Source organism: Amphiprion ocellaris, chromosome 7 (assembly GCF_022539595.1).
Source record: "Amphiprion ocellaris isolate individual 3 ecotype Okinawa chromosome 7, ASM2253959v1, whole genome shotgun sequence".
NCBI lineage: Eukaryota > Metazoa > Chordata > Actinopteri > Pomacentridae > Amphiprion > Amphiprion ocellaris.
This window is the reverse complement of record NC_072772.1, coordinates 22,286,973-22,302,082: the sequence shown is the minus strand read 5'-3', so window position 1 is coordinate 22,302,082 and position 15,110 is coordinate 22,286,973. Positions and strand designations below refer to the sequence as shown.

At 40.1% G+C, this 15,110-nt stretch overlaps 1 protein-coding gene across 2 annotated transcripts in view; it reads left to right on the top strand.

Moving 5' to 3' along the window:
- LOC111571470 (alpha-2-macroglobulin-like protein 1) overlaps window positions 1-15,110 on the top strand; it is a 46,496-nt gene that overhangs the window by 13,923 nt on the left and 17,463 nt on the right. Inside the window, exons 11-23 of one of the 2 annotated variants that reach the window (XM_035950198.2) lie at window positions 186-341; window positions 1,783-2,019; window positions 2,809-2,872; window positions 3,579-3,724; window positions 3,939-4,088; window positions 5,029-5,277; window positions 5,741-5,831; window positions 5,930-6,041; window positions 7,612-7,837; window positions 9,746-9,872; window positions 12,127-12,248; window positions 14,185-14,236; window positions 14,921-15,004. In XM_035950198.2, the coding sequence (XP_035806091.2) occupies window positions 186-341; window positions 1,783-2,019; window positions 2,809-2,872; window positions 3,579-3,724; window positions 3,939-4,088; window positions 5,029-5,277; window positions 5,741-5,831; window positions 5,930-6,041; window positions 7,612-7,837; window positions 9,746-9,872; window positions 12,127-12,248; window positions 14,185-14,236; window positions 14,921-15,004 (1,816 nt within the window). Of the gene's footprint in view, window positions 1-185; window positions 342-1,782; window positions 2,020-2,808; window positions 2,873-3,578; window positions 3,725-3,938; window positions 4,089-5,028; window positions 5,278-5,740; window positions 5,832-5,929; window positions 6,042-6,088; window positions 6,234-7,611; window positions 7,838-9,745; window positions 9,873-12,126; window positions 12,249-14,184; window positions 14,237-14,920; window positions 15,005-15,110 lie in introns of both variants that reach the window. The other variant, XM_023274646.3, reaches the window with a different exon arrangement.

The following is a 15,110-nucleotide window of genomic DNA, read 5'->3' as shown; positions in this document are numbered from 1 at the left end:
AACCAGAGGATGCATCTTCATTCTTGTAGAGGGAGGAAAACCTTCGATGATCAGTACCTTAAAGTTCACCATTATAGCAGGACTGGAACACTGTAGTGGTAGAATTGTTCCTGCAATGGAGAATGATGAATGTTTTGTCTAGATACATCCTGAAATCCTGCCTCTATTTTCTGATTTGTTTTCAGATCAAAGTGGTCGGTCCAGACAATAAACCAGCCTCCAATGAGCCAGTGTACCTGTCTGCTGGTGACTTACAAAAATTAGTGTTGACCACAGACAGGAAAGGTGTGGCTTTGTTCTCTCTGGACACCTCCCTCTGGAAGGACAGTGTCTACCTGGTGGTAAGTTACTGCTTTCTGTAGTGATTTGTTGTCTCCAAGCATATTTTAGTTTCAGTGGAGTCAATTCCATTAAGGACTTTCATTAACAACTAGTTCAGTATTCCTCAGTTTTACCATCAAGATCTAATTAACTCATACACCGATCAGGTATCCCATTTTGACCACAGACAGGTGAAGTGAATAACACTGATTCTCTCTTCATCATGGCACCTCAAAGTTGATGTGTTAGAAGGAAAAATGGGAAGCCTAAGGATTTGAGTGAGTTTGACAAGGACCAAATTATGATGACTAGACGACTGGGTCAGAGCATCTCCAGAACTGCAGCTCTTGTGGGGTGTTCCTGGTCTGCATTGGTCAGTATCGATCAAAAATGGTCCAAGGGAGGAACAGTGGTGAACTGGTGACGGCGTCATGGGTAGCAAAGGCTCATTGATGCATGTGGGGAGCGAAGGCTGACCCATGTGGTCTGATCCAACAGACGAGCTGCTGTTGCTCAGATTGCTGAAGAAGTTAATGCTGGTTCTGATAGAAAGGTGTCAGAATACACAGAGCATCACAGTTTGTTGCATATGGGGCTGCATAGCTGCAGACCAGTCAGGGTGTCCATGCTGACCTCTGTGTACTGCCAAAAGGACCAACAATGGGCACATGAGCATCAGAAATGGACCACAGAGCAATGGAAGAAGGTGGCCTGGTCTGATGAATCATGTTTTCTTTTACATCACATGGATGGCTGGGTGCGATCCGTCGCTTACCTGGGCAACACATGGCACCAGGATGCACTATGGGAAGAAGGCAAGCCGGTGGAGGCAGTGTGATGCTTTGGGCAATGTTCTGCTGGGAAACCTTGGGTCCTGCCATCCATGTGGATGTTACTTTGACATGTATCACCTACCTAAGCATTGTTTCAGACCATCTACACCCTTTCATGGAAACTGTTCCCTGAAGGCTATGGCCTCTTTCAGTAGGGTAATGTGCCGTGCCACAAAGCAAAAATGATTCAGGAATGGGTTGAGGAGCACAACAACGAGTTTGAGGCATTGACTCGGCCTCCAAATTCCCCAGATCTCAATCCAATCCAGCATCTGTGGGATGTGCTGGACAAACAAGTTAGATCCATGGAGTCCTCACCTCACAACTTCCATGACTAAAAGGGTCTGCTGCCAACATCTTGGTGCCAGATATCACAGCACACCTTCAGGGGTCTAGTGCAGTCCATGCCTCAATAGGTCAAGGCTGTTTTGACAGCAGTACAGGGACCAACACAATATTAGGCAGGTGGTCATGATGTTATGCCTGATTGGCGTATCTATCATTTTGAAGGTAGCCCACAATGGCATAAAGTCTAGTGAAAAGAGCTGCTGTAATGTTGGTTCACGTCTGAAAACTGGAGGTTTACATTGGAGTGAAAAATTGATCTTTGACCTTACTTTGTCAACAGGCAAGTTCTAAAAATACGACGGATCATCATCCATATGTGCATAATCTACGGAGAGCAGAATACAGGTCAGCCCACCACCACGTCACGCCATTCTACTCCAAGAGCAGCAGTTTTCTGAAGGTCATGCAGGTCAACGGGAAGCTCTCCTGTGACAAAGATACAGCTGTGCGTGCTCAGTACATCATCCAGGGGGATGAGCTGAAGAAGGGACAGGAGGTCCTTGATTTCTTCTACCTGGTATGTGGCATTAGGAGCTATTATCAATCATTTAACACATCCCTGGTAAATGTATTTACACTTTTAGAATTATATCTGGTCATATGCATCCGTTTACAGTATGGTTTGTTTGCATTAACTGAATGTAGATAAACGTCATATCACAGAGACTGGCTGTAACATCCACACTTGTTTTAATGCACTCAGATCACACACCTCACTCACCTAAACAACAAACAAACAGTCATTTAGCCACTTCATTGACTGGGTCTCGGAAGTCTTTTGGCAACAGAATTGTTTTTTTTTTTTTTTTTTCAACAAATGTATAAAAAATTATAGAATTCTTCATCATTTATGTGTGAAACATACACTACCGTTCAAAAGTTTATGGTCATTTAGAAATGTCCTTATTTTTGAAAGAAAATCTTATTTTTTTCAATGAAGATTGCAGTCTAGACATTGTTAATGTGGTAAATGACTATTCTAGCTGGAAACAGCTGATTTTTAATGGAATATCTACATAGAGGTACAGAGGAACATTTCCAGCAACCATCACTCCTGTGTTCTAATGCTACATTGTGTTAGCTAATGGTGTTGAAAGGCTAATATGATTAGAAAACAATTGTGCAGTTATGTTAGCACATGAATAAAAGTGTGAGCTTTCATGGAAAACATGAAATTATCTGCGTGACCCCAAACTTTTGAATGGAGTTATGTTAGCAGATGAATGAAAGTGTTGGCGACCCCAAACGTTTGAACAGTAGTGTATATGGATACATTTCTCTGACTGCCTTGTTTTTTTCTTTATAGGTGCTGTCCAGAGGAGCAATTGTGCTACACGGTCGTGTCCCAGTGACTGTTAAAGCAGGAACTGGTAAACTAATATCTTTTGAACAATTAAAACAAATGCTAACCTTATAGACTAAGTCTGGTAATGGTCTATCATTTTCTTACTGTCAAAGGATCCCAAAAAAAGACCACAACAAACACTGACTATATTCTGCCAACAGGAATTCTTCTCCATCTCCCGTCTCTGTTATAAGCCCCTTTTGCCACATGAGCACACAGTTCAAGGCAATTGTAAAAATTGATTTGTAGCCTTTACCAGGCTTCAAACCCTGGTCTTCGTGCCGAAAGTCCTACACCACCATATTCTTTCATAAGCCAGAGTTTCTGAAGCCTAAAGAAGGTGCAGAAATCTTGCTTCTTCAGACCACTTTATTTGCTCAGTGATGCCAAAAAATACTGCATAAAAGATGTTTGCTTGAGAGCCACAGAGCCATTTGGGAAAGACTGGAAGTATTGAGCCGACACTTTGTTGGTGTTTGTCTTATCTGGGATTTGTTGATAATAGCTGAAAGATAGATTAAGTCCACTATTATTCTTTATTGCCTGCTGTCAAGTGCTTGAAGCTCATCACAAGTTGCCCATTGTCAAGGTGGGCTTCATGCTAACGTAGTACTTTATTGTTTGTACATGTTGGCAAAGCAACAGAATATTGTTTGTGTATTTGTATTTTGATATTAACGCCATGCTGCTACATGTCACTTTCCTTTGTCTCTCTGTGTTTCATGCCTCAGTCAACAAAGGACAATTGTCCGTACCACTCAGTCAGATGACAAATCTGGCACCATTTGCCCAGGTGGTAGTTTACACTGTGATGCCCAGCGGAGAGGCTGTGGCTGACAGCCTGGACTTTCCCATTCAGCTCTGCCTTAACAACAAGGTAGCTCATTACCACATTAAAAGAATACAATGCAACTTGGACATGTAGTTGTGGGTGAAAAAGAATCATACTGACTACACTATCTTCAGTATTTTTCCATCAGTACTGAAGTATAAAGATGTGTATTGTAGCTTGGGAACGAACATGAGGTAAACAAATTCGATTTAATCTGCTCCCAAGCTAATGATTCTCCAACTTGTTGTCTCCTGTGCAGGTGTCTTTGAAGTTCTCATCTCTCCAGGAGCTTCCAGCAGAGAAGACCACACTGAGCCTCCAGGCTCACCCAGGTTCCATGTGCTCCGTCAGAGCTATCGACCAGAGTGTCCTCCTGCTGCAGGCTGAGCAGGAACTCAATGTCGGCTATGTATGACAGCAATCATCTGTGTCAAAACTTTAGAACCAGTGTTGTGTCGATCTCCAAGATGGCAAAAGTAGAGCATGGTAGTAATTCATCCAGTCCAAAACTGCATCACAATTAGGTTTTCCCTAAAAATAAATGCTTTTTGGTATACTGTCCATATTAAAATAATTTATTTTTGATCAACTCCCACTCAATTCTGACATATCAAACTCAGTACAAGCAACATCATAGCCTATTGTGGTTCTAAATTTCTAAAATTTTACAGTACCCACTAACCTGACCCTATTTTATCACTAGATTTAAGTTACTGATGGCAATATTGAGTATATGCAGCGTTGGAAATATTTATTAGACCACTATTACCACCATTTTTTGCCTCTTCCTTTGTGATTTTTGGTGGAGCCATATTGTGTTTTCTTAAGGTTGTAATCAACAGCTCTTTTGCTTGTTTTGCTGATTCAAAGCCAGTTAGAAATGGATCATCTTCTCATTATGTTGAAGTTCTGTTGCTGAGTGATACTTTAGCTGGAATTATCTGGTGACTTAAGATATGCTGCTTAAACGCAAAATAATGGTGACAAAAATTGCCATCAAAAAACTCAGCCATCTAGTGTGGATTTTGAAATATAAGACTTTGTCAGAAGATCCTCTAATTCTTTAACTACTATGATAAAATGTAAACAACATCATGAATGTTAAAGATCTGTTGTGTAGACATCATAAAGAAAACAAGGGGTCTGATAATATTCCTCTCAACAGCATTTTGACCAGTTAGGATTGAACAGAAAAAAAATGTATTTATTACAGCTTGTCTTTTCAGATTCCGGTGAATCCTGTAGACACTGCAGGTTTAGGTTTTTACATTAATATCAACATTATGTAGACTTTGATAATTCAGACTCATTTCTGGCCCAGGCTCATTTACAGGAATGTTTCTGTGCAGATGTACAGCCAGCTGCCTGTTCAGAAGCTGTCGGGCTACTCCTATGAGGTGGACGACTTCGAGCCATATCCATGCTTCCCCATGCCAGTACCAGAGCCAGAGATTGAAATCGCACCAGAATCAACAGCAGCACCAACAGCTGTACCTGCACCAGACACTGTTCCCGACGCTCAGGCAATTCGTCGAGCAACACGATCCCTCTTCTTTGGAAATTCTGATCAGAAGAATGATGTCTACAGCATCTTTAAAGTAGAGATTTGTCTTTTTTTTGTCAGCTTCAGTAGATATTGGCAGTACTAATGATCAATAATTTACATTAGATTGTAAATTTAGACAGGAATATGCATACTTTGTGTTTGTTTTTCTGGCAGTCCATCTCTATCTCTGCCTCTGTATCTGTCTGTCTATTTTAACTTTACCAATTATGTCTGTTCTCTCTCTCTCCCTGTCATTGCTATGACCAAGTTTCTCTATTCTCTGTTGCTTTGGATCCGCCTCTCCACCTTTGGATGTCTCTCTCACCTCTTTTGTATCTCAGTTTTCACTTTGTCCCTCTGTTTTCAATCTGTCTCTGTTAATATCAGTTAGATTTCTATTTAAAGCAGAGTACTTGAGTTGAAGAATTGTCCTCAGTGTCATTCTGTGTCATCAATAAGGATGGAATTATATACAGCGTGTGGCTTCTCCTATTTCTTTCTCTCTCCACTTCTAGGAAATTGGAATCAAAATCATGACGAACTCTGATGTGAAAAAACCTTACGACTGCCGTGAAAGAGCCTATGAGTATTTCTTATATGATGCTGGTATGTTTTATAATTGGCCACGGGTATTGTCTGTTGAATATATGGTCCGTGATAACTACCTTACCAGTCACTGTAATATGGAGGCATATTAATTGCAGCAGCGGGGCTTGGACCTTCTCGTTCTTCTGATGAACAGCTTGCTGGAAACACCAAGGCGACTATTAGAACACACTTCCCTGAGACCTGGATCTGGGAGCTGTTTTCTGTTGGGTAAGTATGGTTGTGTACTGATTTTGTTTTTATCCTTGTGTTCCTAGATGTCGTAGACTCTCCTGTTCCTATGGCCTTCAACATGATGCCACAGAACTCTGGTTTCGTCCTGAAAGAGAAAGAGGAGGAGAAAAAGAAGACCGTCAGAACGTTCTTTCCTGAGACCTGGATCTGGGACCTAGTTCCTGTGGGGTAATATGTCACAAGATATGAACAAACTAATGGTTGTCTTTTTCAGGCATTTGTGCATTTTGAACACTCATAGAGTCTGTGTTAACAAGAATGACAAGTTTGAATCTTTCAGTCTATAATATGTTAAATAATAGTTGATTTTTATTCATTGCAATTTTCCAGAGACAAAGGTCACATCTTTAGATTGTTTTTGTGTCATCGATACTCTTGACACCCTGATTATAATACAAAAGTCTTGTGTGTGCAGTAACCAAAACTGTTTTACCTTCAGTCAAAAGCTGTGTTCATGTAGGACACCGTCACTCATAAGAGAAGCTAGTTTATTGAGAGAGGAAGTTATCATGAGCTTATAAATGCTGTTTTTTTTTTAACCTAATCCTTTATTTTCTCCATGAAATATATATTGATCTGTTTATAACCACATGAGCAATGGTGGTCTGTCAATACAACACTTGTACAAAATGTCATTGTAATCTAATAGTGATTGAGATATTTCAGGCATTCATGGTCCTCATGGGATAAATCACCTGCAGCTTTTCTCTTGTGCCATTATTAGGTTTACAGTTTTCTTTTTTTAATGTCAGCCTGTCAGTGACACTAGACTGAAAGATCATACTAACTGTTAGACTAAATACTGTATTTTTGTGGTGGCTAGAATTGCAATGACATAGGTGATATCTGACTTTTACTAAAGTAGAAGGTGAACATGCTGCTTTTTGGCTTTAGTCAAATATTATTCACAGCTTTCAGATCATAGTGACTTAGTGATAAACTGGCTTCTAACACCATTAGCAAGTTAACGGTCCTGTTCATTCTGTGAAATGTGTCAGCATCTACTGGACACATGGGCACAAAATTTAGCTGATGAATCCTACTGACCACATTGAGCCTCTTGACTTTTCTTCCAGTGCCAGCCTGCAGTTGAAAATGGCTTTGAGGTAAATGTCTCCACAACCATTAAATGGATTCCTAAGAAATTTCCCTCCCTATTTAGCCCTTAACTTGAGATCAAATTGAAGATATTTTATCAAACGTTGCAGCTGTTGGGACTGCTAACTGGTTCCATCTTCCATCGTGGGCCTTTGTAACAGTGTTTTTAGAAATTATTTTGGGGTACAGGTGGGAAATACCTGTCTACCCCTGAAGAAGCAGTTTTTGATCCTTGCTAGAGGTATGTGCAGCTTGGTCATGGATTCCAATGAACTGAATTAGCCAAATCTGTTAGCAAGTAATATAGAGTAGTGGTCATATTAGAATGATATTTGCTGAGCAGAGAATGGAGCTTTCTGTTACATGCCACGCCTCATGTCCAAATAATGTCTCATGATGTGTTAATGCAGTTTGTCTTTCATGTTACTATTGTTTGTCTGTTTTACAGAGACAGTGGGGCAGTGGATGTGGAGAAGACGGTGCCTGACACCATCACTAAGTGGGCAGCTGGAGCGTTCTGTGTCTCCTCTGTGGGCTTTGGTGTGTCTCCCAACACAGGACTTACAGTCTTCCAGCCATTCTTTGTCAGCCTCACCTTGCCGTACTCAGTCATCCGAGGGGAGGTGTTCACACTCAAAGCCACTGTCTTCAATTATCTCTCCAAATGCATTATGGTAAATGTGCAAATCCTTACACTTGCATTTTAAAAAAAATGTTTCACAGAATGATATAAAACCGAGTACTCTGACATGCGTGTTTTCCCATACAGTCCCAGTTTGGACACACCTACTCATTCAAGGGTTTTTGTTTTTTGTCGTGTTTTCTACATTTTAGGACATTGCCAAAGTCAAAAAAACTTGGAAATAGTACTTATGGACCTATGTAGTATGCATAAAAAGAGTAAGAAGAGCAAAATATGCTTAAAACTTGTTAAAAATATGTAGCGGCTTTGCACACTCTTAATTCTCACACCCAGCATCATGAGGTCGTCACCTGGAGCTTTGCCAATGATCTCAGAGGAGTTCCCACATATACTGAGCTCTAGCTTTTCCTTCACTCTGCAGTCCAGCTACGGACTGTATGTAAAGACGGGTAAACCCTCCATGATGTCACCTACAGGTTTCCTGAAGACTGGTGTTTAAAGCTCAGTGTGGTGGCTTCAGCCATCGTCGTATTGGCCGTCTGTGACTCCTCCTGACTCTCCAGAAATGAGCGAGAGATGGAGCAATGCTGAAGTGGGTCATGCACATGTGATGGATGCAGCCTGCCACTCCAATAAACCATGTCCTTATTTATGCAAAACTTTAAGCCTCAATATAATATTTTGAAAATTCCAAAATTTATATATAAAAAAATCCCCCTGGAGAGTTGTTATTAATAGGGAAATGAAATGTGGAAACCAAAACTTTTTTTTTTCCACCAGCTGTCTGTTGGACGTTTTAACATGAGGGACGATGGGACTGACTCACTTTTGGAGCCTGTCTCAAGTGGACATTTGAAGAACTTCACATTTTGGCACTTAAACGTTTCCTCCATTAGTCAGCTTCAGGGAATGCTGCTTGGGTCTGACTGATTCCAAACTGGATCGATGATTGTGGAGGCTCGGTCATCTGGTGCAGCACTCATCACTCTGCTTACACAAGCTGGAATTGTGTTTTTACCCAAAAGCCAAATGAACATTTTCTACTAAGTGCAAACCAAGTGGGATGGTGTGACACTGCCACATATTGTGGTAGCCATGCTGGTTAAGTGCTACCTTGAATTCTGAATAATGCTTCAACATTGTCACCTGCGAAACCCGTGACTGATGGTGTTGGGGGTGGTCATGCATGCAGGTACCCTCCGTTGATCTTCTCGGAGTCTCACGAAGACAAAAATCTCACATGTAGACTCATCAGACCAGATTTTTACAAGTCTGATGTTCATTCCTTGTGGTTTTTGATCCACACTGTGTTCCTCTTCTTCTTGGTCTTCCTCAGTCCTGGTTTCTTTGCAGCACTTCTACCATGAAGGTCTGACGCACTCAGTCTCCTCCAACAGTTGATGCTGACATATATCTGCAACTCAGACTCTGGGAAACACTGATGTAAACTTTAAGTGACTGTAAACTTTTGATTTCTGATTAACTCCTCTGCAGCAGGGTAAACTCTTGGTCTTCCTTCCCTGGGGCGATCCTCATGAGTTTCCTTACAGTGTTTGCTGACTTTTTTCTAATTGCATTTGAACAAACTTTCAAAGTTCTGGAAATGTTCTGGACTGAAGGACCTTTGTATCGTAAAGAGAAACTGTTGTTCCTCTTAACTTAATTGAGCAGTTCTTAGCATAAAATGCAATTGAATAAGACTATTTCTTTTATACCAACACTTTATTGCTTAATGCAAAATTATTATAATGTTTTATAGTTTTGATATTGTTAGTCAATATTGTCACAGTGTAGAAAATAGCAAAAATGAAGAAAAGCCCTTGAAGAAGACTTATCTGCACTTTTAACTGATGCTCTGTCTCATGGAAAGGGCGTTTTGCATACCTTGTTTTATATGTTAGTGTTTCTGAGACGGAGTATGCTTTGTTTCTGTCTGCAGGTGAAGGTAACTCTGGATGATTCTGACCAGTACACCTTTAGAAACTGTGATGGCTGCCACTACACTATATGCCTGTGTGCCGAAGAGAGCAGGACCTTCTCATGGATTGTAACTCCAACTGCCCTAGGTATTAACATATACCTCATCAGAAATAAGGCTGGCTGTGTTTCATTTACAAATATTTTATACCAAATCATGTAAGCCAGTCAGTGTTACCCTCTAAAATGACACGGAGAGCTTTCACTCTTAGTGGAAGTTCCTTCACTGGTCAAGGAATGATTTTTTTTTTTTTAAATTGATAACCAGACAGGTGAACAAGAATATTTAAAAAAAACAACAACAATGCATTAAAATATTTAACATTTACTAAAAATACAGATCGAACATCACTTAAAACCATTTCATAAAACAGACTTTATCACTACATTAGCCAGTCAATGCATACAGACAAATTTGATCATTTGCTACAAAAAATTTATTTATATTCACGTACTTTTACAAGTTAATGTCCATATACCTTTTCCTATAGATAGTTACCCACAAGGATAACTTGCAATGTGTCATAGTCAGCAAGAATCTAAATTCATTTTTCACCACTGAAAACAACCACCAATGCTAGACAATTCTAAAACGTGTTCTATCATAGGAGAAAAGTCTTTATCTGGATCTGTAACTATGTATACATAACAATAGACAATCATGATTTTTATTCTTTGAATTTGTGGGCATTCACATCTTAAATATGGCCAAGAAAGATTTATAGAGAGGATATCTCACTGCAGTGTTTAAGTGGATAAAATATATATAGAAATGTGGTTATAATTATGTGGTTGAGAGAGGCTGTCTGAGATTCCGATTTCTGCTCTTCTAAAGTCCTGACTCAGCCCTGTTCCTTGTCAGAATCATGTCACCATTTTTCTGGCTGTGGATTGAATTTAGATTTTTAAAGAAATCCTGTCAACTAATAAACGTAATAATAAACAATCAAAAGAGACTGAAAACAGAACCTCAGAATGAAAGTACTATCCTAACTCAGTCAAAAATGAAAACTGATACGTTTATACTTGTGATGTAAAGTCGATTTATTGATTTAGCTGTGGAAAGTAACTAAACCAGCCACAATTTGGATATTTTGTTGTCATTTTAAAAAGCAGAATGTCAAGAATTTTGAGGTTTTTTTTTTATCTTTTTATGTGAAATTTTTGCTATTTTTCTTTTGCTAGAAAGCTAAATACCTTCTATTGATCTGTCAGATGAAACAAGCAGTTTAAAAATGTAGCTGTTGGTTCTTAAATATGTTTTATATTTAGAAGAAATTTATCACATTTTTGTGACATTTTTTTTAGATTAAAAAATTACAGATAACATATCGAGAACAATATTCATGGCTACTTCTGTGAAACTAGGGCCAGTGAGAGGTTACTTTAAAGGTATAAAGCACACATTTACACTGGTGTGCATTGGAAAGCTCTCAGCGATTTAAAACGTACACGTGCAAAACAGTCATATGACCATTTCAGTGTTTTTATTAATCCTCTTTTAGAGGCTGTTTAAACTGAGACAAAACAGAACAAACAAAATATTTTAATGTTTTTTCTTATTTTTTAGCTTTAGTTCAGTCTCAGACAGCATAAACTGGTCACAGCTTTGCTCTCTCCAGCTCCGCATTAATTCAGAGAAATCTGTCATTTGACTGTTATTATATCACCATTAATATAATGTAATTCACATGTGTTTAAAATGAAATACTGATGTTGTTTGTTGTGTCTAACACAATCTTACCCTTTCGGTGAAACATGAGGCAGAACAAGCTAATTAATCCTTATTAAGGGCATTGACAGCTGTTGCGTCTGAACTGCTGGAAGCAAAGACAGGCGGCTGTTGTTGTAACGCTGCCTGGCCTGAAAGCAGAGGATTTCTATCAGCCTCCATCAGCAGGGATGGAGACGAGGCTCTGATGAATGTCAAATTGCGCTCCTCTAACTCCCCCTTAGAGGAATGCTGACAATCACTTGTACTAACAAGTCAGGTAGTATCTCTGACGAAACACTCAGAAACCTCTCCCTCGGGGGGTGATCTGTACTTGTCCTCCGTGTGAAGGATTGTGGGCTGTGAAGGAAGGAAGGGAGGGGGTGGGAGATAGAGCCGTATGGGGGAGAGACAGTATAATAAGGCAACAAATAGGGATTAATGAGGGTGAATACGATGGGAAACAGGGGGAGGAAGGAAAACACAGACAGGAGGGAGGATAATGAGTTGGATTGAAAAGCAGATGGGAAGCGGTTTTGCCTCCGTACACAAAATGTGACAGTATGACAGGAGACGGAAGCGCTAATCAATACAGCCCCGTTTTCAGAGTGAGACTGTATGTGTGCTCACAGGTAAGCTGAATCTGAAGGTCAGCGCTGAGGCCCTGAAGACTGACACACTGTGTGGCAATGAGGTGGCCACCGTCCCCGACGTGGGCCGAGTCGACACTGTGATCCGCACTCTGCTGGTGGAGGTCAGTAACTGTCAGACAATCAGCCAAACACTGCAGATTGCACTGATATATCGTTAAAACACCCGTCAGTGGTTCAGCAAAGATAGTATTTCAGTATAGACTGTTCTTTAACACTCCGAGCCCTAAAACCTGCAGGCAGATTTGAAAGGCATTCTTGTGCATTTTTGTAAAATAAATAGTCAAATTCAACTTTTGTTTTTTTTTTCTTGATTATGGTTTATGGTAATACATCTTGGGTACACTGCACAAAAGAGGTTTTAGAGTTGTCTGTACTTATGTGTTGTTTCCATACATGTGCAGGATTTTATATTGCAGAAAAAAAATTAATCCACAGCGGGGAGCAAAAAATGCCCAGAAAATGTTTGGGATGTGAAGGTTGGCATTTTTGAATAATTGATTATATTTTCGTATTGTTGATGTCAAGTAAAGCAAGATGTATCAATTAAAAATTACCAGAGTCTTAGTTTATGAATGTTTCCCCTCTAAAAATGAAAATGTTGAATTACGGGAGTTACTTTTAATTTTCCACTTCATTTCCAGTTTATACATGTATGACTTCTTTCTTTTTTTTGTAAACTAATAACCTGCTGGTACAATTATGCTGTCTAATATGCAGTCGAGGTATTTATATTCTTTGAATCTAAAGTGTCCAGAACATAGAATCAAGGATTTGCTCCTTTCACTGTTCACTGATCAACAGTTGCTGATAATAATGTACAGAGAACACTGACAGCTGCAAGCAGAAATGTAACCACAGCATGGACATTTAAAAAATAGACCTGCATAACACACACAGTACATTCTGATAATAAAAACAGCTTGTCCGTCTCCCGGCAAAGGGCTCAAAAGTCTCTTAATGCTGTTTAAACAATAAGCCTGTTCTAGCTGGAATATTTCTCACTGCTCGCACTTGTGATAAAAAGTCCATCTCCTGAAATGCACATCCAGTCTGGCTCAAGCTCAGCTCCTCCTGCTGAAAAATCTGAATAATATCAATTATAAACTGGTCAGACACAAATGGTACTGTAGTGTTTTTGTTGTTTTTTTTGTTGTTAATCGAACAATAGTAAACAGCAGTAAATGTAAAAATTGTGAGGGACTATTGCCTCCTGATTTTGGTGCTCTGGTGAGTGTTTCTGGCAGCAGGATGGTGTGTGTGTGACTGAGTTGAAGTGTGTGTTTGTGGTAATGCAGGAACACGTCACCCTGTGCAACGGTCTGGTTCACAGTGATGTTCTGGCCTACGACACACGCAGCTCTTTTAGAATCAGAATCAGATTACTTTGTTGTTATTCAGGTAAATTTCATCAGAGATGCACTGCAGAACGAAATGACGATGCAGGGGCAGCAATAAAAACACATACAATGAAAAACGCCTGAGACAAAACTAATAAATTAAAAATACTGGTGCAGTAGTGTAGTGAATGAAATAAATAAATGAAAAGAAGAGAATAAATAAGACTTGTGAAAGGCAGTAGAGTGTATATGTTTAATATTTACAATCCTCTGTTTAAAAGACGGATGGCAGTGGGAAAGAAACTGCTAATGAACCTAACAGTGTTACATCTCAGGCTGCGGTACCTCCTGCCTGAGGGTAGGAGAGGAAACAGTCCATGAGCAGGGTGAGTGGGGTCCCTGGTGATCCTCAATGCCCTTGACAGGCAGCGTTGTTCCGCCAGCTCCCTTACAGGTGGCAGCTAGAACCCAGTGATCCTCTCAGCAGCCCTCTCTCTTCAGTGCCTTCCAGTCAGAGGCACTGCTGCTCTCATACCACAGAGAGATGCTGCCGGTTAGCGTGCTCTCTGTGGTTCCTCTGTAGAAAGTGGTGAGGACTGATGTGCTCAGGTGATTTTTAGATGAGTTTGTTGGCGTTGTGTTTTGTTTAATGAAGTGAGATTATCCTCTAACATGACTGTTTTTTGCCTCTCTCCTCCAGGCCGAAGGAACGCCACAAATGATCAGTCACAACGCTCTCCTCTGTCCTACAGGTGAGTGTTCACAAATCACCCGAATATCAGCGTTGGAAATCTGACAGCCTCGGGGTGAACGGCCACCTGGAGCCTCTCACTCAGAACAGAGTGAAAGCTGGGACACCTGATAAATGCATCTTCAGCCGTCACGGACCTGAGTCAGGGTCAAACGTTGAAATGTGACTGAGTCTTCTTGGCCACTCATTATTGTTGAGAAGCATTTGTGCTTGTTGGATTGGAGATAGCTTGATCATTAGTGTCATTTAGTTTCCATGTGTTAACATGGTTCTAAGACTCAACGAATTGCAATTTTAATTTCACTTACATCTATTTTGCTGTTTATGTTGAAATCAAGCAACACAGCTAATTGTCTACTGCATTTTTCATGCATGAAGACAATGTGAATCTAAACTTAATCAGTCTTCAGTGGAGACCTGACTGCATTACAGTTAACTACAAAATAAGTTAGTGTGAGTGTGTGGTGCACTAGTTGATATGTTTAGACTTTAATAAAATATTACAAAAGGAGATGTTTGTAACCTGTATAAAGGAAGTGATGAGACGGACTTCATCCCAAATATGTTGATTGGTAAGACAACATCAGTGTTAGATCCTATGTTGAACAGATGTTTTATGACTTCTACAAGAGAATCAGAGCAGTTCTGTATATGTGACATTTTTTGTGCCTTCTGTTTTTGTCAGACGGGCCTGTGGAGAAGAAAATCTCTCTTCTGATGCCTGAAATGTTTGTGGCTGGATCAGCCAGAGCATCTGTCTCAGTACTGGGTTAGTCAAATCACATGGAGACACTTCAAGTCATTTCTGTGACTCTTGTTATCCTGACTTGGTGGAGTGTACCTCTAGACTGCCACATAGAAAAGGGCTGCAGTGT